Here is a 27,171-nt window from a genome sequence, read left to right as displayed (position 1 = left end):
GAGATACCTCAATTCTGTCCAATGTAGGCTTTATACCAATATATTCCATACTTATGTTTTGTGACTGCAGGTACAAGAAACTTGTACAAAAGACACGTGGTCAGTTTAAGGCATACAGGCTGGGTATGGATGAGGGTGGAGATCTCTAGACTGCAATAGAGACCATTATTTCTATTACAACAGAACCTCAGGACTCCAGCATGCTAGAAACTAAATATATTTAATGATAGCTTTTAAGCCACTGCTATTGATGTCCTCCAAGAACTCTAAAAACTATTATATGAAAATAATACACTATATCTGAGTTACTAATTTCAAGCCTGCTGAAAAAGTATAGGGAAAAAAATTTTTCAAATGCTTTTCTTGAAACAAATATTAGGAATAACTGCCTTTGCAGCTGTTCTCCATCACCTTCCAAGCCGGTACTGAGAGGGGCCTGAGGGAAGGCAGGCACACTTATACCTCAGCACTTGCCAGGGAGGATGTCTGCATCAGACCTGAGCACTTGTACATGCAGAGTGGTGAGCACACGTGAACAAAACAAGTTAGCACAAACGGTCCTGGGCAGGCATCTGCCTGTTAATCATCTGTCTGTTTTCGCTTCCCCTCCTGCAGCTCATGCCAGAGATATTTCCACTTTCACAACTCCAAGTTTTGACTTCCTCAAATCAGTCCCATTGACAACTTCTTGTCACTGTCTCTGCAGTGACCTGCTGCAAAGGCATCCAATAACAACTTCAAGATGAGAGTTGGAAACAAGGACATGAGCTGGGGGTTAACTGAGGAAGAGGTTACAAAAGGGCTGAGCACACCTGCAATGGCAGCCCAGGACATCAGCAGTACATGAAGTGCCTGCAGAGAGAACAAACCATAGCACCTGCATTCCTGGTTTGTCAGTGCCAGCTGGACAGACTGGATGTTTTTCCCTTTTTCAGAGGGAAGTAACAACACCTCACCTCCCTTGTCCAGTGCTTTTGACATTGCTAATAAAGAGGCTGCTGCTAAACCATAGACAACTGGTGATGTTCCCAATTCATTTATCTTCCCACACCTGTGGGCTTAAGCAGACTGAGAATTGCCAGAGACCAAGACGCCCCCCCTATATCCCTTCTTCACAAATCCTCCTTCTATCACCTCTACATCTCCCCTCTTAAATACTTCCCTGGACAGTTTCAAGCTCTGACTCCTAAATGTCTGCTCTCTGGCTTCATCTTACCAAATTCAGGGGGGTTTGCACCACTTCCATTCTAGTCTATTCTCACTTTGTATCTCCAAACTATGTGCGGAGTACAACTAACAAGTCAGATACAGCTGTTGAGGAAGCTTCAAGGGAGGTGAAACATCTGAACTTGAATAGTGGTAGTCTTCAAGGTCTCCTTTTATTTGATACATCCATATCAAATTATGGTTAAGTATAAGAAATAACTGTTCAGTGTTGCTCAAAGCCAACAGACCTTTTGTTTTCCTGTAACTATTGGAAACATCTCTAATTTTCAAGTCAACTGGAAGAGCTAACACATTGTCCATATGAACCCTGAGGGGCAGAGAGAATCCCAGTGCTATCTGAAGCATAGGATAGTATTGACACCTTCAACATGAGGAAAGTGAGCAATTGAAAAAAATTTGAATATTTCTTAAGACAAACTATTAATCTTATAAAAGCAGCTGTTTCTAAGGAAGAAATGTACATGTTGGAGTCCAAACAGCAATTTTCTAGACTTACTATGTCAAATCTAGAAATAAAGTATTGTCAGAAAAAATATTCTGGCCTTGCTGAAAGTGTTAATCCCAACCCTGTGTTACAGATACCACTGAAGTCTTTATCAAGCAGAAATATCAATAGGAAGTAAAAGCATTTCAGAAATACCTTAGGATAACTGAACATTTTTGAAGAAACTAGTTTTACTTTGTCTACTTCTCCTTTCCTTCTGCTTGCTCCTGTCCCAGCAGCTGACATCTACTAGTCTGACAGAAATGGGTGATCAGAATTTGGGTTTGTTTAGGTACTTCAGATCTGTCTGCCATGAAGCCTGCTTTTGGTAACATAGCCTTTCTGGTTCCAAACCTTAAAGAAGCTTAAATACCAACCAAAAAAAATAATAATTTGACAGCACCATTTCCTTTTTTGCAGGAAGTATTTTCAAACACCTCTCAGTCTCCATCCCTGCCCAATGAATTGTTGGCCATTCACACTGAATACAATTTGTCACAGCAAGTTAATGCAGTGAAGTTTTATTCATGCACTTAAGACTCTACTGGACACAACAGCTTGAGAACCAAGACCACTGTCTCCATACCACATAAAGATTATCAATAGCTCATGTATGGCACATTCACATCATGTTTAATGTGGCATAACAAAGTCACCCGTCAAACCTTTAAGCCAGAGTAAGTCTAAGTCTTTCTCCAGCAGCAACATCTAGAGAATAGCAAAGAGAATATTGATCCAGTTTCTTCTTTCAATAACCTAACAAGGTAGGGCAAACAAATGCTCAGTTCTCAACCCAACTGTTACTACATCTAACTGCTTTTGACATTGATAGCATCTGTTGTCCAAGTGCCTAAGACTGAAAAGGTTAAAAGAAAAATAAGACAAAACTATGGATTGCATCACAGAATTTCCAGTTTTCTGCCTTTATTTTGAGAAATAAGGCCCTAAATTTTAGCCACACCACACACAACTAGGCTTTATGTTGATTACTTACAAATCGGAAACAAAGTATTACTTTTTCCTCATCACCTTTTTAAACTCCTCCTAAGAGACACATATTAAAATCTACCCAGGCTAAAGCCCAGATATCCTAAACACACAGCCAGTTCAAAAAGAATGTAAACAAATAAATCTCTGGAGAGCTGGGATGCTCTAACATCTCTCTTTTTAGGGTGTATCAAGAAAAGGTGTTATTTGTTATCTTAATCCAGATACTACTACTACAAGCTTACAGTGGCACATTGCTGTTGTAGCAATCTACTACTTGGAGATTATTTGTTGTTCAATAGTACAGACTGTGTCACCATTTGACACTAAACAGCTGACAGCATGTGATTTGCACAAGACACTAACAGGAAACCATTTAAAGAAATAATGCTTTTCTCAAGTGATCTTTATAATATACAATTATAATACAATAATTTGCTACTTGGGAAGTAGAAACTTTATAAACAGGACAACACCAGAAATCTTTCTCTGTATCAGGTGACACTAAACTAGACCTTTCCTCCCCACTTACCTCTGACTGCTCACAAGTAACTAGCTCTAGAAAGAAAATTGTTTCCATGTGCATCATTTAATTTCACTATCTTTCTAATGTCCCAAAAGCAGAACACTGCACACTAATTGGTAGAATTAGACCATTGGTAGAATGGACCATTTTGTTTTGGGAATTTTTTGTGGGTTTTTTAAACAAAAATTTAGCATCTTGTGTTGTGGGTTTGTTCTGTGGTAGATTCTTTTATGAAACAGGAGGAAAAGAAATGAGTGAAAGAACACTGGTTCTAATACACATCTTTGGTACCCAATAGATGAAAATCAAAAGGGAACATAAATATTTACTGTAGAAAGCTTAGGAGTGGGAGCTCAAGTATTCCACTTCTGTTAAATAAATGATCAAAACCAATAAGTTATTCTTAAAGAATTCTTAATGTTTCTGTTGAAGCCTCTAAAGCATGACAACATAGAGGAAGTTAAGTTTCTTGACAGCTTACACTGTCTTGCCTTTAACTGGGAGCCTTGTGAAAACTCTCTAGGATGTCAGAGGGAAACCTTGGGACCTCCAGACACTACAGGGGCAACCCAGCAAGCTTCTAAACCCCACACCTACATGGGCCTCATGCAGGCCCCCTACACATCTCACAGTGGAGGCTGCACAATCACGTCCTGATGCCAGATCCCATCATCCTAACACAGATACTTTTTCAAATGCTGGAACATGTTGGCATTCAACCCTCTTAATAGACTCTGTGCCTCACAGGCAAAAGTTCCCACTTCAGCATTGCCAAGTGACTGTAATCTGTCTAACAAGCAATAGAGCCAGCTAACAACATTGCACTTGTCCAGCCAATATTGCAAGTATGTGCATAGCTGACTATATTTAGATCAAATCCATAGTCAGCGCCAGTAGCCTACTTCCTCCTCCTGCCCAACCAACCAGCAGAAGACAGTCCAGGTAGTCAAGCCACCTTTTGAAAGATGCCATTTCTTGCAGGTATTACAGAATGCCAACACCAAAATAAAAGCGAACGTTCTTCAACCATCTGCACAGCTTCTGTAGTATTCTGTCCTATTCACTCAGGTAGACCAAGCCTGTGAGAACACCAAATGCATACATTAGTCTCCAGAGACAAAGAGATGGTAAAAGCTGAAAAGCCAAGACTTATTACGAGGCAGTGGTGAGTTACACTCAGCAACACTTATGTATATGGATAGCAGTGCCAGGTACAGATGCTTTCTGAGCAACGTGGTACCACTGGGCATTTGCAGAGATGCACTGTGGCTTCACACAACTGATGCTATGAGAGCTCACTGCAACATGGGTACTATCAGGATGGGCTGGAAGCACACCATGGCCTTGGGGACTCAGAGTATTTCAGCTAGATATGGCTTCTCCAGGGCAATCCTCAGATGCAAAGGGAAAAAAAGCAGGAGACATAACTTTTCTGTCCACATGATTAATGCATTTTTAAAAATACAAGATAAAAACAATTTATTGGCATTCATACCAATACCAGCAGTATTTTAAGATTTCTCTATTTCAAAATTTAGTGCCTTAACATCCACATGCACCCAAATCACCGCATCATGGTTTTATCTGTTGACAAAAATGGGACAGAAACTTTAGAAACTGACAGCAGCATTTAATAGTTAGAAGTCACAGAACAGCCAATCCTTTTCTTTAGTCTTCATCAACAACCACAGACGTAACTCCTGAACTATCTCAGCTATGTCAGAGGATGCAAGTACACAAGCTTTCAGTCAGCAGCAACAGCCTGCTTTTCAGCATGCTGTTTTACAAACCAGGCATTGAGGTCATGTAATTTGGACATACTCAATGAGCAGATTGGTAGTAGATGTGGGAATGTAACTCATTACCAGAGACTCCCCATTCAGCACTACAACCATGTCAGGCTATTAAGGGATGTATACTCAAAGGCATTTACTATTATGTCTCCAAGTCATATTTATGATCCATGTCTTCTTTTTCCTCAGTTTTTTCATGTTGAAAAGATAGAGACAAAGAACTTAAGCCACATGTTTTGACAGTTTAAGGAGCACCATCACACCCCAATAGCATGTCAGTGCTACCAGGATGTTTCCCACTGGGAATAACCACCAAGATCTCATGCAGAGCAGGAAAGCTGTAGTGTGTGACTGGGCAGAACTACATGGCTGCTGTGTGTTATGATCTGAAGTGTATGAGCCAGACTGGGGAAAGGAAGCATGGAGGTACAGAAGCTGTCATCCTCTGTTCTTTTCCAACAAACCCATGCTTGAATGGCTAATGAAAATTCAAATGACTGCAAGAACAGCAAAGACCCCCCAGTGGTCTACAGCATAGACCTTACCCACATGATTTAATTTCTCTTTTACAAAAAGCAATGCTGAGATGCCAGAAAATGAACAAAACCTACATTTGCAAAGGGAATGGAAAAACAGAAGCAGGTGGTCAAGGAGCTAAGCTGGCAGAGCATTTGGACAGTAGCCGAATGGCCTGAATTCAGTCTTTAGTAAGGTCACCAGTGTCTCCCACAACACACACAGCTGTATTACTTGAAAACTGAAATCATATTTGTGATAAGAAAACAGAAAGCACTTTCAAATACACATTTAAGATTACAGAAGTGAACTATAGAAGAGAACAGGCATTTAAAACAAAGATTATCTGTTGTGATTTGTCAATAAAAGGCCACTTCACAAGTGTTGCAGGCATTCATTGTACTTCTGCTGTGCAGAGCTCATGATAATACAGGTTCAACTGCTGTCACTCTGCGACAGTCCTTTGTGATGGTATTTTGAGCAGTACTGGTACGCATGTACTCACACACACTCACTCTGTTTTCTAACTTGAAGTGCCTGCCAGCAGCCCTAGAACACTTGCTCTAAGCAGCAGCCTCAAAAATGTCCTGCAGTGTGCAATCAACCTTAGTTCAACAAAATCACACTCATTCATCACTTTCTCCACTTCTGAACAAACACATACTCTTCATTTTATTTAATAAATGGTATTTTTGGTACACAAATTGTACTAGTCTCTACATTTCACTGAGGTGAAATGAGGTGGCACAGACAATACAGGGAATGCTAATGTTTTGTACAGTGAACAAAGCATTTCTTTTAAAGCCAAGCAAACATATCATTTAATCAAGACTGTTTGCCACTTGAAAGTTCACTTACAAATGAAATTCAAACTTGATTCCCATAAGCAACAGGACACTGACAGAATCTACCACCTTAGTGAAGCGGCATTAATGATAACATCTTAGATATGACATCTGTAGTGTCTATATCTTTCAAAATCAACCACTGTCATCTGTAGGTCACATAAGAAAATGAATCTTCAAGTTGCAGCTAAATACTGCTTATTCCTAGCTTAATGTACTAATGCCTCAATGGCTAGAGCCTCTAACACAGGAAACAGCATTACCCCATGAGCTCTCAGTTCCAGCACTCTTCTTTGGTCACAATTAAACATAGTCAAAAGTTTCCAAGCAGTCTTCTGGAAGTGAGAATTTCACATTTTCAGAACAACTCTGAGAGCAGCAAGCCCTTACTTAGCACCACAGGACAAGGACTTTTGATTAGCCCAAAGCTCATTAGCAACATTCAAGAATCTCTCAGAGTCGTTATCTAGCAAACTAAAACCTGAATGACCTACAAAGATAAATACAACTGATTACAGAAAGCTCAAATCTGAGGTCCTTACCTAAAACCACACAACTGAAAATTCAAGCTGAATCAAGCACTTAATCTTCACATGGTCTTGTTCCTAAAGTGTGCTTTAGTAAGATCCAATTAGCACCACAAGTAACATTATATATCCTTTCCAAACCATAATCCCTGACAGGACACTGTCCAGAAGATCTGCTCCCCCCACTGTCTTTATTCCACAAGTTTTGCAGCAAATCTTAATTACAGCTTCCCTACCGGACAGGCAGCAGATGCCAGAGGCCATCACTGGAGCATAAAGAAAGCCTCTCAAAGCTTCCCACACTTTCATATATTTTTGTGCCTCTCACTACAGTCATACTCCTCACTCTCCGTGCCTGACTACAGGCCTTCCCCTCTACCAGTTCACTGGTAAACCTGTTTGCAAGTCCCATTTCATGACCTGATAAAAGCACATTGCAGTTGTGACCTCTCTGCCCCTGCCTGTCACTTAACTTTGGCTCCATAATCCCTCATCCAGTCTCTTCTTCCCAAGCTCAGTACAGACCAGCCTCTGTTGGGTTTGCTGAGTCTAACTGCTTAGGCACATCTCCATGCAAGTATCCCTTCATTTCCAGCTGAGGCTGCTGCAACAACCTGCAAGCACCCATATTTTCAAAGAGTCCCTCGAAAAATAACAAATAAGATCTTCGCAAGATTAACAAAGCAAGTAGTTTCTAGGTAAAAACAGTTTTAAGTAACCACAAAAAAACTAGCATAAGATCTTTATATCTCCACACAACTGTACAGATAAGTTTTTTCATATTATCAGAAAAACCAACTAATTTAACCTGAAACTAGTGATGTACAGAAAGGATTGTGTTATTTAAGAGAAGTAAATAGGTAATTTAAGTAGGGGGAAGGGCAGAAGTTCTGGTTCTAAATCATTATTGTAGGTGTTAGAAGAGCGGAGTGCCAGAAAAGCCTGCCAAGTGCTATTCACCCACACATGCACAAGCGTATAGTGCTGACTTAGAGAGCTCAGTATGAGATTACAAAGCAAATTACATGAAATCCTGCTCCATCTCTAAGCTTAAAGAATTTGAGGTATTTAAATAAGGTATGCTGTATTGTGTATGTGCTGCAACATTTTACACTAGCAGTGTCAGTGTTTCAGTGGGACACCTGAAGCTGCAGCATTCCTCTCGCCTCCCCAGGGGCCTGCACCACATACCATGGGCTGCAGGAATGCCTTCGCATATTCATTAAGTCAACATCCATACAGAACACAAGTTTCTTTTTGACTAGGATGTAATAAGTAATACTAGGAAAAGAGTCAAAGAATTTAATGGCTAAATTACACACTGATGAGTTTCTGGAGGTAAAGTCTTCTACAGAGGAAGACAAAATGACCACACAATGGAATTGCCTGGTATGCAACCTTTGGAACTAAAAAGAAGCAAAGCTAGACCTGCCCAAACAGCTTTCCTATTAAATATAGATCAGAGGAGACCAAGCTATTCTTTTCTAAGTCACTTAGGTATTTTATCATGAAATTGTCTTCATATCTACCCTTCCATACAAGTTATCACCCATAAAGCACTTCCTTCTGCAAATTGATACTGTAGTTGATATTGTAGTTATGTAAAAAAGTAACATGTATATGGATGTGAGGGCTAAGGGTTATCTAAGCTATCTTTGCAAAAAACAACAGTAATACTGATGCCTGATAACTATCTGCCCTTTAAGTTTTAAAGGTACTTCAAGGGTAAAGTAAACATTGACATTTCCAGACAAGTTACATATTTTAAGATCACACTATGGAACTCTTCATAAACAGAATCCTGGATCTGAGCCATCCCAATGATTATCAGACATACGATAGCTCTTTTTTTCCTCCCCTTCACCTCCCAGTTCATTGTGGTAGGGCTGAACAGCAGGAACACACAAATTCGAAGCCTTATGCGAAAACTGGTTGAAAACACACTTAGCAATTGGAAGTGTCACAAGCAAGGTGACTGCCAACTTGAAGGAACTTGGAAAAAAAATACATACCCAAGTTATGTATCACATTCCAGTTCTCCTACATTTCTGTACATCAAGCACACCCACCACATGCTCCAAGGGAATATTTTAGATAAAAATATGCTTTGAACACAGTTGAAGTCAGTTCACAACTACTCTAATTAAAAAAGGAAGACACCTGATGAATATCATGGTAGCTGTAAAGCTAGAGGATTACACATACCAGAGGAGTTGTAAGGATACTGTTTCATATTTTACAAACATTGAAGAGTCTGGTACCCCCATAGACCACAGGCAAATCAAACAATTCCTCCTCTGCTAAAGGTACTTGTTACATGTCCAAAACTTATTTTGGTCAAAAACAAACATTGCATAATTAAGAGTACTTTCTCTAAGCTTGAGTCCCAGTTTTGGAGCCTGAAGAATGCCAGGCAGAAGTCAAAGGAGATGGGGGATGAGAGCCAGAAGAAGGGAACACGACTGTGGCAGCACAGGATGTCCCAGGCACTCCACTGGCATTTCCAGGAGGGCTACCACAGACATCCACAGCAGAGGAGAAAATGAGAAGACTAGTACAGAAAGTTGGAAGGAACAACTGCCAAGGCTTTTTCCTCAGAATTATGCCCAGAACAATCCTGACTGAAAAGACAATGGCAATGCTTAAGAGCCATCACTTTATGAGAAGCAGCAGTTCTCATTAATCTGAGGGTATTCAAGTTCTCATATCAAACCATGTATTTGATTATATCAGGCAGAAGTACTTATTTCTTTCCCATATCACTAAGTTAAACAGGTAGAGTCCTTTCAAGTTCTAGACACAGGTCCCTTAAAAAGATAAGTATTAGGTATGTGCTTCCTTGACTTTGTTACTTACATCTCACTGAACTCCTGCTGTACATTTATTAGTTCTCAGTTCTGTCATTGTTCTAGCTGTTCTAAAAGTTTTGCTCCATGGTGAAATTAGACAAATTTTACGTCTACAGAACTAGGATTGCACCTTTAGAGGTTTTAGTTTATAATCTTGTGACACTGAAACTATTTTAGCAGCCTGCTCAGAGTTGACAAGAATCAATCCCAACTTATGTCCAAAATACATGCTTGGAGAGTTCTGCTTGTTGTATGTGGAGACAGTTTGAGATAGCAAGGACAGGCAAGTGCTTACTAGGCAGTGGCCAGAATAGGAAAGCACTTCCTGCCGTGCTAGTCAAAATGCTCAAATTAAGACTTTATCTGAACAACACTAGGAAGTAGAGTGACTTGAAACTTGTAAAAGAGCTTTAGAACTAGCAGTGGGTTCAGTGAACAGCACTCATGAATCCAGACCAAACAGATGGATTAGAATACATACAATTAAACTATCTACTTCAGGTCATTATTTGTTCCTGCCCCATGAAAACAGCCATATATTCTTGACAGGCCAACTACATTTCTCATTAGGCTGTAGCTTTATCACACCTCCCCGATACACCTGCGTATTTGACCAAGCCAGGCAGCTTCCTTTGCAGCAGGGCTAGCAGCCAGCCAGGCAGCCCTCACCAGCCAAGGAAGCTGGTGCCTTCAGAGCCCAGCACCCAGCGGGTTCTCCCTGCAGCCAGGTCCCATGCGGAGCTGAAAAGCCCCACTACTTTGCAGCACCAGTACAGCATGAAGAAACCTGGGTACACTGCAGCTGCAAGGTGCTTCAAGCAAGACACATGAAGAGCGTTGAGGTCCTGCCATCTTTTGTACTCCCAGCTGCACCCTCCTTCATCTCCTCTGTGCTGGCACACATACTTTGGCAGACAGTTTCAGCCCAGCTAGAGGTGCTGATCCAGTAGAAAACCCTCCCTGCCAGAAAAGTGATTAGTTTTTAGCCAGATCAGCTCTTGCTCAACTGCTCATCATAGAAGCTGTTACAAGGGAACGCAGGGAAGCATATGGCCAGAGCTGGGAGAGCACCAGAGCTGGCCCAGCCTGGACATGGCTGTGGTGGTCCCCAGACAATTACATTCTCCAAAGTTTCCCCCACACATGTACTCAAGACAATATGCTATTCTGAGTTTCCTGAATTATTTTAACATATGGTACTGTTGCTGTGCATGTTTCTATTCTACACAAACCTATTTTACACAAAACCTGCTATTTGTAGTCTGCAGAGAGTGCTTTTGAGGTTTTGCATAAGGTATGTAAAAACATAAATGGCATTTTACAACAGATCATTAAAAAGCCAAACTTGTGCAGTTCTGTAAACAGTAAGTCTACTTCCTAGATTAAACTAGGCTATAATTGTTTTGGTTAACAGCCGATTCAACACCTATCAACTAAGTTTTTTCTGGACCTCCACTTCTCTAAAAGTGAGCACCGCCTCATCAGTTCAGTCCCTTTCTGCTTAGTTATTTTGCCAAGGAATCCACAGAGAAGCAGGGCACACCGATAAAGACCACAGATCTCAGCTGCTCAACCACATTTAAGCCTCAATTATGAGGCTGCTAACTGGCTGCTCAAAAAGAGAGCTAGAGGCACTATTTATGAATATAAATTCAAACACATCTTTGTAAGAATCATCATGAAAACCTACATTTCTCTAATGTTATAGTTGCACTTTTTCCTGTTTACTAGGTACATTTTTCTGATTACACTGGGAGAAGAGGGAACCACATAATTTGTGCCTCTAATATGACAACTAGCCTCTGTACTTTCTCTGCCATCTTTAAAACTGTTGTTATTTAATATACCTATTAAATACACATTTTAGAAGCACTGCTATTCAAGCCCCTGTCTATTCAGTAGAACTGAGTCTTCCCAGAAGTGAAACAGAGAAATACTTTCCTTTGCATGCAAATGCATGAAGCCCAACAATTTTCAGTCTTAAAGGCTTCCCAGCAAATTCTCTGAACATAAGCAAGCATGACCACACTTAAGCTTGAAGAGACAAAAACAGTGGATGTGGTCAGGCACTGACCAGCAGACAGGCAGCAGCAGCAAGATTGACACCACTCATCCAATGCTTTTCATCAAGGGAACAAGTTTTAAATACTACTTCTTAAAGCACATTGTAATTGCTCAGGCTGAGATAAAGCTACTATTTATATTTTCAAAAGTGTGAAAAGTAGTGTTTTCTAGAAGCAACCACTGACAGTAGCTTAAAAAAGTAACAACTCTGCAGGTGACCATGGAGTAAGTGGTTTCTGTGTTACCCTGTCTGTGAAGCTAGAGAACTCATTACTTCAGATTCCTCTGAATATCATTTACTATGTTACATCTCCAAATAGCATCTCCAGAGAAGATTAAACTCTAAAACCAACAGTTGCCTCACATGCAAGACCACCACATACTTTCCTGGAAAAATACATGTTATCCTGATATTTTACCTATTTTCAGCATCTTTTACTATGCTTTTTCAATTAATTGGTGGAAAGAAATTGTTCAAAGTCTTTGCATAATTAAATCATTACAAAAAGCCTAGCTTGTATGCAAGACAGACAGGTCTTGTCTTCCAATCTGATTTGCAAAATAAGGAAAACAGGTTTTAAGTTATTGAATTTTGCTTTCCAGTTATGTAAGCAACTGGAGAATCCATAATTTGAAATGCTTACTATTATCACTGACATACTTTCCCAAGACAAGTATAATGGCAAAATATGTACAGGCAGATATCTCCACCCTTACTTTACCTATTTAACCTGGCAAGTGATAGGAATAAGCCCATTTGTTCAACACAGCTGAGCTCTCAGAACTAGATCTGGCCCAATGAGAAGAATTTTAGCTTTTGGGTCTTGTTATTCCAAGTGGAAGAAAGTATATCATGAAGTAATATCATTGTGGCTTGAGTTATAATTAGCTATTCAATTTTTTCTGATATGGGTGGGTGGAGGAAGAAAAGTATAGCTACAGTAATGAACTCTGTACAGAACCAACACATGAAATAGAAGAACAGGGATCTTCTGTTTTCCACCTTAGGATTTCCTCTTTTTTGTCTGAAGTTTTACAGACCAAAAAAAAGGAAGGAAGCTGGGGGCAGGGGGGGAAGGTAGAGGAACAGGGAAGAGACAGATAAGTGAAGAATGTTTAAGAAGTTTCCACTATTAACCATGAATAACACCGCAGCTCTGCCAGCTGTTGTCTACTAAATTGTTTTGAACATATGTGCTCAGATTCCTTCTTTCTTTATCATAGTAAGAGGGGAGACAATGTTAACACCAGAAGGAGCAATTCTGAATCCGATGCAAAGGCCAAAACTGCAAGTCAGTGCACCGAGGATACAAAGCTTAACAGGCCTAGTACAGATGACAGGAGAGGAACCACACAGCCTAGGAAAGAGACCTGTTCCTTCAAGGTACAAAATATTAGCCAACTTTATTCCTTATAAAAACTACCACTTAAAAATAGTATTTATCTGTGACCCATCTCTATAGCACTTAGTTTCAGGGACTGTACCTCAGTTGTACCTACAAAATCAGAGGTAATATTATGAACCACTGATGACATTTAAGTTTCCCAATGCTACTTTTCCCCCAAAAATAAAACAGTACACTTAAAATCAAATAGTCATCTTCATACAGGGCTTTTCCTGAGAAAAATATTCTGTATTTTACAGGTAACATTATCTACAAAAGCATGAATGCTACTTCATAGAACTACAACTACTTCATACTTATATAGTCCACCACATATCTACAGCTTAAGGATCAAGCTGTTACCCATTGCTGTTTGTGTAATACAATAATGAAATAATACAGCTAACTTGCATTTAATTTATGTAATAAAACAAAGCATCATAAGTATTGGGTGTGTCCCCCAACATGCTTAGCTCACTACACTACTCTGGAGAAAAGTTGAAACAGGCTTCATGAAATAATAATTTGCTTTCTGCATTGCAACCTGTTGTGGTGGGTTGACCCTGGCTGAGGGCCAGGTGCCCACCAGAGCTGCTCTATCACTCCCCTCTTTCATTAGACAGGGGAGAAAAGGTACAATGAAAAAAACTTACGGGTCGAGATAAGGACAGGGAGAGATCATTCTCTAATTATCATCACGAGCAAAACAGACTGAACTTAGAGAGGGAATTCATCTTATTTATTACTAAGCAAAACAGAGTAGAGGAATGAGAAATAAAATCAAATCTTAAAAACACCTCCCCCCACCCCTCCCATCTTCCCGGGCTCAACTTCACTCCCGGCTTCAACCTCCGCCCCCCCCAGCAGCACAGGGGGACGGGGAATGGGGGTTACGGTCAGTTCCTCACGCGGTGTTTCTGCCACTTCTTCATCCTCAGGGGGAGGACTCATCGTTCCCCTGCTCCAGCATGGGGTCCCTCTCATGGGAGACAGTCCTTCACGGCCTTCTCCAACATGAGTCTCCTCCACGGGGTGCAGACCTTCGGGAGCAAACTGCTCCAGCGTGGGTCCCCCACGGGGTCACAAGTCCTGCCAGCAAACCTGCTCTGGCATGGGCTCCTCTCTCCACGGATCCACAGGTCCTGCCAGGAGCTTGCTCCAGCATGGGCTTCCCACGGGGCCACAGCCTCCTTCAGGTGCCTCCACCTGCTCCGGCATGGGGTCCTCCGCGGGCTGCAGGTGGAATCTCTACACCCCCTCATCCTCCCTCCATGGGCTGCAGGGGGACAGCCTGCTTCACCATGGTCTTCACCACGGGCTGCAGGGGGATCTCTGCTCCGGCGCCTGGAGCACCTCCACCCCCTCCTTCTTCACTGACCTTGGTGTCTGCAGATGTTCTTACATCTTCTCACTCCTCTCTCTGGCTGCAAAAGTGCTCTCTAACTGTTTTTTCCCTTCTTAAATATGTTATCACAGAGGCGCTGATTGGCTTGGCCTTGGCCAGCGGCGGGTCCGTCTTGGAGCTGGCTGGCATTGGCTCTGTCAGACACAGGGGAAGCTTCTAGAAGCTTCTCACAGAAGCCACCCCTGTAGCCCCCCCACTACCAAAACCTTGCCACGCAAAACCAACACACCTGTAATTTCAAGAAGTTTCAAAAAATGAAATGTTATCTTATTGTATGTGGTCAATGATTTATGATAGTAAAAAGAAATGCTTTGTTTTAAAAATAATTAAACAGAATTCAGTAACTTCTATTATTGAAGAGCCCCTATTGTGCAGTTGGTGCTCACCTCTTGTCCACAGCATATATACATTCCCACACACTCAACGCAAATTATTCATGAAAATGTGTCAGTACACACCTTTGTAGTTAAGAACTTATTTTGCATTTCTAATTAAAACTCAAAAATCATAAGTTTGGTGCAAACAAAAGACAAATCAAGATATCCCAAGCAATGGATTTGAAAGGGGACTCCAGTTGGGCGCTCTGCTGCGGAAAGACCTGAACAAGCTCATCATTTAGCCACTGATTGCTTAAGACCAGCCACTGCCTGCTTCCAGAGCCCCAAAAGGAGACATACACTTGAAATACAGTAACACAGAAAACAAAAGTGAAATAAGTTTAAGTTATTCCTCAAATACTTTATCATGAGTTCTGCTAACAATTGCATTTTGGGATTTATTACCTCATCTACTATTTGAGTTTTTCTACACACAAGCTATCAAAACGAAACTCAGTGTACTAGAGAGCTGAGTAAACAGGCTTTACCTACTTTCAGTTGTAATAATTTCAGCCTTTACTACTAAGAAACTAGATAAATAATTGCATGTGACTCAAAAAAAATAGACTGACTTAGTTCCTTAACTGGAGAAAAATGAAAGGTGCAATCAGTATCAACAACAGTTTTTCCCTTATATTAGCTCTCCTTCAAGAGCACATGGGCACATTTTTGCCTCATGCCATAAGATGACTGTTTTTTCTAATCCTGCAAAACTGATTTGATTTTATCCTATTTTCTTATTCAAAGCAACAGAAAAAACCAGCAAGCATAATGCATTACAAATTGCAAAATCCAAACTTCTTTGTCCTATAGCACAGGTGACTTTCAGAGCTGCACTGTTTGCAGCTTTCCTAGCCACCTTTGAGCATCTGAAAGTTATATCAGCATTATTTTCAAATGAAACATTTCAGGTGCCCAAGAATGCAAAGTTGACAAGTTATCATATCTTTAAACTATGTAACTGGGAACATGCATTCTGAATAACCAGAAACATGCATTATGGAGAGAAACAGAAAACAGCTATCACTTCAGTTTCTTGTCATTGTAAAGATCTGAAAAATACATCTCTTTAAACATACAAAGGCAAACTAATGGCAAATCATTGTGGCATCCAAGTGTCTTTAATTGTTCGTCATGCATTGCTTCTCTTAAGCTCCACTTCTGTTAGCAAGTACAGTTCCTAAATTGCATCACAAAGCTGTCAGACAAGGTGCTTCCAACAGGCTTATGCGAGACAGGAAATTTGGGAGCCAGAGCAGCTGACAAACAGGAGAAATAGTATAGAAAAGAGGTGCTTTCCATTAAGGACATATAAGCAGAAATAATAAGCTGACAAATACAGGATGAGAAAATGACTGTCTAGACAACAGTATTCCAGAAAAGGATCTGAAGGATTGATTAGCAGTTCCTGACTGAACAAGAGTCAATGAGATGCTGTTGCAAAAGGAACAAACATCACACCAGGAATGACAAGCAGACACATTGCCCACAGCACACACTAGAAGATTCTCCTGCTTTACCTGACAAAGCTTTCCTGTCCAGTTTTGAATATAGATCAACTGGTCAAAGATAAGAACAACATCATCTACAAGGAAGGGATGAAATAACTGGCACTATTTCATATGAGGAAAAGGAGACAGTCTTGGCAAGGCTTCACATACACATAAGGATACATGCAAGAGGAAAACTACTCCAATGCTAAACACTTTCTAGTAATAGGATTGTGCTAAGCACTGACTACAGAAGTTGCAGATGCTCATTATCATCATTTTAAAGAACACACTGGCAAACACCCTTGAGAAAGTGGTACAGATTAAGTCTTTCTAATGCCTTTCTAAATATATTTTTCTTACGTTTATAGTCATCATCATTAAAACAAAACGAAAATTTTGTCTTGCATAACATTAGAGTCATTATCACAAGCAAAATGCATGCAACTAAAATAAAAAGGGACATCTCATTCCAGGTTAGTCTCCTGGAAGAGACTTCAAATCACTAGGAAGGGGACAGCGGTCACCTCAAAGGCATTCTGCCCAGCTCCTCACAAAAGGACAAATAGGAAGAAAAGGAGGAAAACCAAAACAAAGTTATTCAATTATGTACACAGTTACATGCAAAAATAAACAGTAACAAAATATATTCTAGACTGGCAAAATCAAGCCAGCTTCACATTTCAACCCTTCTGTGCAAAACCACAAAGACAGGCCTGAGAGGACTTTGAGGGGTTTGTTCCCCTGTACTTTCACAGAATCAACTACAAATCCAGTAGGAAAAAACCTCACCAAAACCACACACACACCACTCAGTCTCTCAAAACTAAAGAAATGAAGCAGCACATCTCCCAGGGGTACAAACTCTGCTGGAAGTGCCTTGTCTCAGTTGCTGAATACATTCAAGTGTCACAAATGATCCAAGCAGTCAAAATGCTTTCCTCAGAATTTTCCCTGATCCCAAGACTCAAATTATGGAGAACTTTATAGACCAAAACCTACAGTGAATTACACTCAGAAATGAACTGGAAACTATGGAATGTGGTAGATAACACGTTCGCCTTGAACCAGGCTGTAAACGTGAAACCCAATTTTATTCTGAAGTTTGCTTCCCTAACCTGCAGCCCAGAAATGAGAGATGTGTCAAAGGCAGACACTCTTGCAGCAGTACAAAAAGTTGCTGATATCTGCATGGTAGGAGTAAAATAACTAATTATAGCTTTCTTGACAGAGAAGTTAGACACTCCATCACATGTTGTCCGAGCTCCCGGAAGCAATGACAGATTACATTAGCCTATACTAGATAAAAAAACCACATTCTCCCTTTCAGCAGGGAGACCACATTCTCACCTTCACTCCTTATGTTCATTAATTAGGTCCACCATCTTTTGGCTAAATCTGACCCAGCTAGTAACCACACAAGTCCGACACTGAGAATGGTGGCAAAAAAGACTTCAGTACAGTGAAAGAGGAAGAAAAAACAGTGTCATCAGTATACAGCTAGCCATGAAATAACATCTCCTTCAGAAATCTCCCCCAGTAGCTCCAGATACCTAGTGAATAGGAAAGATGAGATCTCTGAAGGCCACTGTGTAAGAAGGTGTTAATGAACCAATCATCTCTGGGTTGTCCTTAGGAGATGATAAAGGCATTCAAAACATCACATCCACACTAAAGACTCTGGATTTTTGGAAGCAGCTGTTAAATTCATTTTAAAATATTTTTTTAGTTTTATTTTAAGGCAATTTCACTGCTTTATCAATATTCATTTAAGTTAAGGCTATTCTTATGACCAAAATGACTTAAAATCTCAGCCTTCCTATTCTGCTCTCCAGCAGAATGTAGTGAGTGACTTTTCAAAATGCTGTGAGTTGGCATTATTACCTCTTTGAAAGATACTGAAAGTTACTGTCTACATAGAAGACCAGGAAAATCTCTCTGATATCCTAAACTAATCTAAAAGCCTCCATGACAATGTGTTATGTGTCCAAAATCTTCCTATAGCAGAGGCCCGCACATTTTCTCTCTCAGATAGCTGGAACTCAGGGTGTGTTTCATAAAGTGAGAATGGGCTCTGTGGTGGGTTGATCTTGGCTGGACACCAGGTGCCCACCAAGCTGCTCTCTCACTGCCCTCCTCAGTTGAGCAGGGAGGAGGGAAAAAAATAAGATGGAAAAAAAACCTCCTGGGTCAAGATAAAGGCATCTAAGTAAAAGCAGAGGCTGAGCACAGAAGCGAAGGAAAAACAAAAGATCTATTCTCTACTTCCCATCAGCAGGCAATGTCCGGCCACTTCCCAGGAAGCAAGGCTTCAGTATGCGTAGCAGTTGCTCCGGAAGACAAATGTCTAACAAATATCCCTCCTTCCTCCTCCTGTCTCTCCATTTTTTATTGCTGAGCAGACATCATAGGGTATGGAATATCCCTTTGGTCAGTTTGGGTCAGCTGTCCTGGCTGTGTCCCCTCCCAAGATCTTGCCCACCCCCAGCCTACTGCTGGGGGGAATGTTGGAGAGACAGCCTTGGTGCTGTGCCAGCGCTGCTCAGCAGTAGCCCAAACACCGGTGTGTTACCAACACCTTGCTGGGTACCCGTACACAGCACAGCGCTGTGAGGGCTGCTGTGGGGAAGTTAACTCCATCTCAGCCAGACCCAGCACAGGCTCCCATCACCCCAGAGAAGTGGGGGGAGCACTGGTATCACTCTCAGTGCCCCACAGTACCTCACCTTCACCTACTTGCAAGTGACCAGCCCCACAAACAGCCACAAGCTGTAACAAGAAAACAAAGATCATACTCCAACTGTTCATGAGCTAAATGGGGTTCATGAGCCCCAAAGTATGCTATGTTTTGTCCTACCCCACCCCTAAACAGTTATTTAAGGCAGCTTGACAGAAATTCTGGATATAGCTCATTATTAGTGGTCATATTAGTGAATTCCACATACAAACATGAAGCAAAAACCAACATAGCAGAATGTAAGAAGATTGAAGGCTTTGTTTGTACTATTTGGGGATGGGTACAAGAAGCTGATGAAGTATTTGTGTTAAACAAAAACACATATTGGAAGTTTAGCCCAGTTATTGACAGAGATACAATGTGACATTAACCACATCATAGTCCTTTTCTTGTTGAGCTAAACAAACCAAGCTCATTTCCAGTAAAGTTAGCTTGCAGTCAAAAAAACAATTACAGCATGAAGATAAAGATGTCTTAGCTATCTTACAAGAGGATTGCTAGCAAGACTAGTCTGGCAGCAAGTCAGACCAGGGCATAAGCCAATTGATTTGGCTTTTGTCTATGTGCTAGTCAATACTGCTCCTGTGATCAACTAATACACCCCCGTCTTTCTTCCTATAAACCTCAGCTTACAGCACAAAGTCATTTGATCCTTCCATTTCTCAGTCTATAAAGTAGGAGATGGCCACACTTCATACCCTGTTGGGAAGATAGATTTATGGCTTAACCACACTAAAAATACCAAGCACTAAACTTGTCTAAGTTAAATTAGTATATTTTCCTATAGAGAATGACTTCAGGATCTGGAATACCTTTCTGCTTATAAATTAGATTATGTATTCAGCACCTGTTTTTAACTTTTCTCCTTAATTAATCTTCCCATCTTAATCCATAAAACACTTTCCTAAGAAATTCCAAGAAGCTTTGTGCTCAGTAGAAAAAAAGAAAAATAATTTATGTTCCAGAAAGCATAACTGCAACCTTATAGAGTCAGGTAAATAAAAATCAGCAGTATGCAGATTTGGTGAGACAAAGAAAAAGTGATGATCTATATTCAGGCTCTCTAACAGAACAGCAACTACAAGAAGTTACATAGTCCTGTGATTTATGTATTACAGCTGAAAGCTTCTAGTTTGCACCAACCAGTCAGAACAACCTTTGAAAGCCCCACTCACCAGTTTGCTGCCTGCAGAGCATCCACAGCTATGCAGTCTTAAATGACTAATTTTAACAAAGGGTTTGGTTATTGTTTTAAACGGTATTGTTCTGTTTGGTTCTAAATTCACATAGAACAGTACACAGCATTTATGTAAGCCAATTCAATTTGACAACTACCAGTTTTAAATACTATTAACAGCAAAAAAGCTTACCTCTCCTACCCTTACACCCACATACTTTGTGCTAAATACTCCACAAAACTGACCACTGGGTTCTTTGTGTGATGCCATCACCAGTTTGACAGAACAGCTGAAGGTGTGATTCAGAACATATGGAATTTCAAAGTGAAACACAGAAGTTAAACATTCTGTTCTGAAAATAAAGATATCAAAACCCAAACAAAGCAAACTTTCTCTGAACCAGAAATATTTCAATGCTTATTTCACCTTTAGCATCCTGAGGGATAATACATAACTGAAAATCTAGAGCCTTAGAAATAAAAACACATAAAACTGTAGTACAAAGGGTGTTACATTTAACTGTAATAATGTTCTTCATTATGGCAGTATGTCTATCTACTAGGAAATAAACTGGCAGTATATCTGCCTACTAGTAAATGAACTCCCAGCAAAGCAGCCTGCTCAGTAAAAAACAATTAGATATTATCAGTGGCTAGCAGACAGAAGTTGAAAAATTCTAAGATAATCTTATTATTTGTAGTAACTACCCCTCAAAGTGGGAAACTGTCAGGCTGTGCAAGTGATCAAAAGCCACCTGGTAACCAGCAACCCTTCAGTGCAACCAGGTGGTTGTTGCCTGGTTATTCATCCATTTTGGCATGTCACAGTAGAAATGTGCAGCACACAGCATGTGCTGCAAAATTCAGACTGAAAATGCAGATGAGGTCTGATGTTGATGCAAGCCCTGAGCTCTTTATACAAAGGATACATATGTTTGGTACAACTAATCAGGATTCTCAAAGGGATTTTATAATGCACCCATTTTACCAGGGCAAATAAATACATCAGTATTAGAAAACTACTCTTTTGAAACATAATAATCCCATCACTAAAAAAAAGAAGAGACATAATTAAGTCTACAATGCAAAATGCAAGTTCACCCAATGAAATTCACTTTACCTGAAGTTTAAACAATTATACATTAAGATACAAAACTTTCTCCTGCCTCCCCTACCACTGCTCTAGAGTACAATAGCTTATACAATAATTGGGTGTGAAGATTTTGCAGACAGCACTCATCATGCAAGTGAGTGAGCACATAGCATAAAATACAGTCCAAGAGAAAAAATAAGTTACTTTAGTATTTCAACATTTTGCAATGCTCCTGTGAACTACAATATCACCCCCATTCTAGGGGTACAGAGAACCCAAATTGAACAGTGGCTTTTTGTTACTATCTTGAATAGCCTTTGGAAGGGAAATCACAGAAAACCATGGAATGAATTTAAATAAGAATAAGCATCTTTTTGTGACTATGTTATATATTTACAAAAAGAAAGAGGATCTTTGTGGTGAACTACATTTTCTGTTTGATCCAGAGGAAGCCCACTATTGAGAAATCACAACTGCATCTCTTTAGCAGGCATAAGATTTCCATAACACCAGCCTTCCTAAGTGAGGAAGAGCTGGACAGTGATCCATGTGCAAGTACCTGAAAAGGTTTACTAAACACAGAAAAACCTTATTTAAGATTTTATCATTAAAATATCACTTAATTGTTTAGCAACCAGGTGTAGTTATTCAATAAGGGGAACAATGTTTGGCTGCTTGTTGTCAGTATTAGAAAAGATGCTGCACAGTGATTTTTAGCTCATAAATCAGGAAAAATGCTTCAGTTGTGCAATAGCATACTATGCTCAAAAATAAAAATAAAAACCAACAAAAAGACCGAGAGCAGGGCTGCAACTTGAAACACTTGACTGCTAATATCCAGCATGCCATTCCAGGGAATCCCAGAGTGGTTTTTAAGCCTCTGCCCACCCTCGTAAAGAAAGGCGGGTGGCAGGACTAATCAATATCTTGCAACCCAGCTGTGACCTGGCAAATAAAGAAGTCACGAAAATAAATCCCATTGTTGATCTCTATAATTTAACGTCTGGAGGACAGCAAGCAACATCTGGGACCAACTCCAAATGGGACGGAGCGGCACCGCGCCGGGCTGGGCTGGCTCCCGCGCTCGCCAGAGCGCTGCTCCCCGCACACAGACACACAAAAACAAAGGAGGGCTCCGCGCTCCTCCTGCTTTTTCCGTAATATGCACAACTCCGCGTTCAAATGCGACGTAAACACCCGGAAAGCTGCTTACTACGCTAGTAGGGCTGTCTAACAGTTCAGCTGCATCTGTGTCAGACGGGGCTATTGTCCGGGACGAGCTACCAGAGCTCACCGGGCGGTTTTAATAGGTGGTGTCAAAAAACAGAATATCGCAGTGAGCCTCCCTGATCACTTAAGTCACATCGGCGGGCTTCAGAGCAGAGTTGAATAAATAGACAAGGCAGCGCGACTCCCACAAGCGACACTTTGTCTGGTTTCCACCGAAGCAGCAACAAAACCCCCGGCGCGCGAACAATGCCCGCGGCCCCGCTCCTGCTCCCGCTCCTCCCCGGGGCGCCGCCGGAGACCGTCTCCCTGCCGGGTCGCCGCTCCCAGGGGTATTTTTTAAGGCTGCTTTGTTCCCCGTGAAACACCAGCCTCTCCACCCAGCGCCGGCGGGGAGAAGCCAAGCACCCGCCTCGGCGGTGAGGGACCGGCCCCATCCCCGGGCAGCGGCGGGAGGCACCGAAGCCGCGGCTCGGGCATCGCTCGCCCTTTGTTGCGCCCCTGGGAAAGTGACCTCCCTCCCACCCCCCGCCTCGGTGGGACCTCCGACCCCCGCCGCGCAGAATGGGCGACGCGACCGCTCACACAGGCTGGGCGCTGCCTCCGCTCCCGCGGGGGACGGGGGCAGCCCCCCGGGGCGAACCCGCTCCGCCGCGGGATGCGCTCCCCGCCGGCAGCGCCGCTCCTCGCCCCCCGCGCTGCCCCGCTCGCTCTCACTCACTCACCCACGCCGTACTTCTCGTGCTCCGTGGGTATCCACATGCTCGCGGCGTGCGTGCGCCCGACACCCCGCCAGCGGCCGGCAACCCCTCCGCCGGGAACGGCGGTGGCCGGCAAGCGCGTCCGCTGCCCAGCTGCTCCCGCCGCCCCTCAGCCGCGGCTACTCGGCCCCGGCGGCAAAGGCATTGTTCAGCCGGGCGGGCGGACTGACTGAGTGAAAGGCGCTCGCCGCCAGCCACTTATATGCCCCGTCCCGCTGCACGCCGGGGAACGTAGTGCCTCGGCGCGGCCGCGCCCCTCGGCCGGGGTAGAGACTACGAGCCCCGGCTGGCCCCGCGCTCCCCGCCGGGGCGTGGCGGGGCGGAGCTCGGCTCCCGGAGGCCGCCTCACGCCGGGGCGGGAGGAGCGGCGCGGCGGTGGCATGGCAGCGTCCCGAGGGGCCGGCGGGCCGCTGAAGCGGGGAGGTGAGTGCGCTGCTGGGAGGCATGGGGGTACCCACACTCCCCTCCGCCCGGCGGTCCGCGGCCCTCGGCTCGGCGCTGGCGGGGCGGCGGGACGGGGCGGGCTCCGCGGGGCGCGGTGAGGGCCCCATCGGTCTCCCGTCGCAGCGGGCTTCCGGGGAGAGCGTCGGGCAGCCCCGTCCCCACCTCCCGGTGGTTACAAGGGGCGTAAGGGCTTCGGGTCCTGCTGGTGCCGTTCGTCTTAGCAAAGCCCCGAGCGTGGCATGTGAAGCTGGGGGGACTGGGAGAGGTTTCAACAGTGAGTTGTGCTGCAGCGGGACTTGGTGCCGGCACTGCGCCGGAGAGGTGGGACATCAGGCTGATCGTCTGGGTGGCTCTTTGACTTCCCACATAAATCCGTATCTCAGCACGTATATGCACAGAGATAAAGAAAAGCAGGTGGCGTACAGTGAGGAGCACAAATGGACTGTCAGCGGTGACAGCCGGGGCAAGTCAGGCACCTTAAGCAGCAAGAACAGTGAGATCTCCATCCTTGTTGAGAGACCTGTATGTCTGCACCCTTCTAGAAGCAGCTTAGCTAGAGCTCACCTTAGGTAAACTGCAAGAAATTCTTAGGCTGAACTGATCCTTGTGAGAGAAACCTGGACACTGTGAGGCAGGAGCAAGACCTTGGATTACATCTTCTGTCCTGGGGGAAGGCATAGACAGAAAAAAGGGAAAAACTCCGGTGACATGATGCTGCTCTGCAGGCCTCACCAGGTACAGGTTGTCTCTAAGATGAGTACGTCTGGTTTAAAAAAAGTGTTCTCCAATAGTCATTACTCTGAATTGGTAACTAGAAGTTTTATGGGATGTTTCAGTTTGAGCTGAACAAAAAAATTAGAGTTTAATGTTTTCACATTTAAGAGAGGAAAGTGGCTTAATTTTTTTTCAGTCCAGGTTGGCTTTTAACCTCTACTGTCCAGTTATGTTGAATTTTTAAGTCGCCGATACTTTGAAAGACACAGCAGAAGGAAGTCATGTGCAAGCAGGCAGTTTCAAACCTAGAGTTAGAGCACACTTTATCTGTGTCTATCCTTCTAGTTGTCAAACTTTGGTATTGAGTGATCTTTTAAGTGGCCTTTGGGTTGTTTCTCTAGTATGTACTCTGCTTCTGTTCCTAAAAGTAATATCACTTTATTTATGCTAGTAGTTAAAGCAGTACTCTTACATTATTTATGTGTTGCAGTGTGTTGGTGTGAACCGCTCCTACATGAAAAGCCAGACCCTTCTAGAGCATTTCCACACTGGTGTAGTTGCACCCAGAGGCAAAGCTGTGCCGTTTTAACTGTTGAAAAGGACGGTCGTTTTTGTTTGTGGAGGTCTTCTGTGTGAAACTGTATATAGGTCTGCGGAGTACTAGAGATGATGAGGTTACCCCGGAGTTTTTCTAGGTAACTCTTGTAAAGACATTGGCACCAGTATGAAAAAAAAAAGTTTGTACCATTGGAATTCAGACACCTATGCTGTTTTCCTATTAGTGAACTCAAACGCTCATGGAAAGGATTTCTGAACTTCGGTGTCTTTGCTCCCAAACTTCCTTTGCATCCCCTGGCAGATCCTTTGGAGTCTCTAGATGACGAAATGTATAAAAGTCACTATTGAAAATCAAAATAATAGGTGCCAGGCTAAATTAACTTCTACCCCAGCCTATAGACTTCCACAGACATCCAAGCTATCCCTGTCTCCATAGGAGAGGACTGCCAACATGCTGGCTGGGAGTCATGAAATTCTGCCACAGCCTTTTAACTGCTGTCTATCATGTTAACCACGACTGACTTCAGTGTGTTTGTATTAGGCTTGGAGCCCATCTTTCTTATTCCTTTGAACAAAGACTACCCAACAGCTGAAATAGCCTTTTCAAAATTATTCATCTTAGAGCCCAGTCATTTAGAGTAAACAGAACTTATACTATAAATCATGTCATCTGTGGGCAAAGAAAATACCTCACCCTAATATTTATCATTTCTCTGTCTCTGAGCAAAATACCTATTCTTTCAGACATTTCATTTCTACAAGGCTGTTTATTCGCTCTAGCAATACCTTGCACTTGCACGTGCACCTGAGGTGTGTCACTTCTTTGGAGACTGTATACAGGAAAGTTAAATACTTTTCCCTGTCTCGCTATTTCCTGTTTACAGGGAAGCCTGCGCTTGTATATTCTAATCCAGGACTGTGTTGCATTCTCGTTAGTTCCCTCCAGCAGCCTTCACCAAGTGGCTTGTAATAAACGTATCACTGTCCACAGTACAATTTGTTCAGTCTACATTAATTATGCTACATATCAACATTTCTTACAGCATCTGTCAGTGGATTTTAAAATGAGGTTTCTTCTGGAAGTGTGTCTTTCATAGCTTTGTTGGCAGTCTGACAGTTACAGTTTCCTACTCGGGGTCTTAATGTGCTCAAATGCTTTTTAATACCATGCTGCTGGAGTGTACCATGCCAGAGCACAGCATGTTATTCTTATTCCTTCCACGTCTATCTCTTGTGTCCCGCTTTTAAGGGAATTCAGTTTACTGTGAAAAACTAAAGTTTGACTAGTCCTTCACAAGTCTACCTTTTTTCATTGCCACCTAGAGGATACTTTAGTGAAAGCTGGTTTGTTCCTGATACTATAAGCATCACTTCTTTAGCTCAACTCTAAGTTCCCTCTCATTAAGGCTGCTGTGAGAGCCCCTCAACCCAGTGTACTCTGAGATCCAGGGGTTCCTCTTCACTGGTCATTGAAAGCCAGTCCTGGGTACTCTCAGACCTAAGAAGTTTCTCCGTCCGGGTTGATGGATGCAGCTGCTGCTGTTCCTGCCTGCAGGTCTGGCCAGTAGCATGGCTGAGCATGCATTCAAGAGGCATGCACAAACGTAAAACTGAAATGGTTGGTCAGACACGCACAGAGCAATGCCTTTATCATGCCCTCATAAACACCAATAGCACTTGCATAAACAAGAATAGGGATAGCCCAGTCTTCTTCCTCCCTTCTTCTGGTTCATCAGGATTGGCATTCACTATGGAAAACACAATTCCTCTTTAGATTTGCAAGTGGCCTGTGTTCACAGGCCACCTGAATGTCAGTGTGGGCTCTAAGTCTGTTTAATATTCCTGGACATTGGGCCCCTTACACAGCCAATGGCTCAGACACCAAGTCTTTCCACGTGAGGGTCTCTTCCTGCTCACCAGCTGCTCCAGCTTGACGACTACTACCTGATGCAGAACCAAATCTTGTATTTCTGATGCTTTTACCT

At 42.5% G+C, this 27,171-nt stretch overlaps 2 protein-coding genes across 3 annotated transcripts in view; one reads left to right on the top strand and one right to left on the bottom strand.

Annotated features, from left to right (window-relative positions):
- DOCK4 (dedicator of cytokinesis 4) overlaps positions 1–23,714 on the bottom strand; it is a 259,671-nt gene extending 235,957 nt beyond the window's left edge. For both annotated transcript variants that reach the window (XM_075744140.1, XM_075744149.1), the window contains exon 1: positions 23,435–23,714. In XM_075744140.1, coding sequence (XP_075600255.1) covers positions 23,435–23,471 — 37 coding nt within the window. In that variant the 5' untranslated portion in view covers positions 23,472–23,714. The remainder of the gene's footprint in view (positions 1–23,434) is intronic.
- A 53-nt stretch (positions 23,715–23,767) lies between these two features.
- Positions 23,768–27,171, top strand: part of ZNF277 (zinc finger protein 277) — a 54,352-nt gene continuing 50,948 nt past the window's right edge. The window contains exon 1 of the mRNA XM_075744126.1: positions 23,768–23,893. Coding sequence (XP_075600241.1) covers positions 23,851–23,893 — 43 coding nt within the window. The 5' untranslated portion in view covers positions 23,768–23,850. The remainder of the gene's footprint in view (positions 23,894–27,171) is intronic.

The sequence above is a fragment of the Balearica regulorum genome, chromosome 1 (assembly GCF_011004875.1).
Source record: "Balearica regulorum gibbericeps isolate bBalReg1 chromosome 1, bBalReg1.pri, whole genome shotgun sequence".
Classification (NCBI taxonomy): domain Eukaryota; kingdom Metazoa; phylum Chordata; class Aves; order Gruiformes; family Gruidae; genus Balearica; species Balearica regulorum.
Note: the sequence above shows the minus strand (reverse complement) of the source record. Positions and strands in the feature narration are given on the sequence as shown.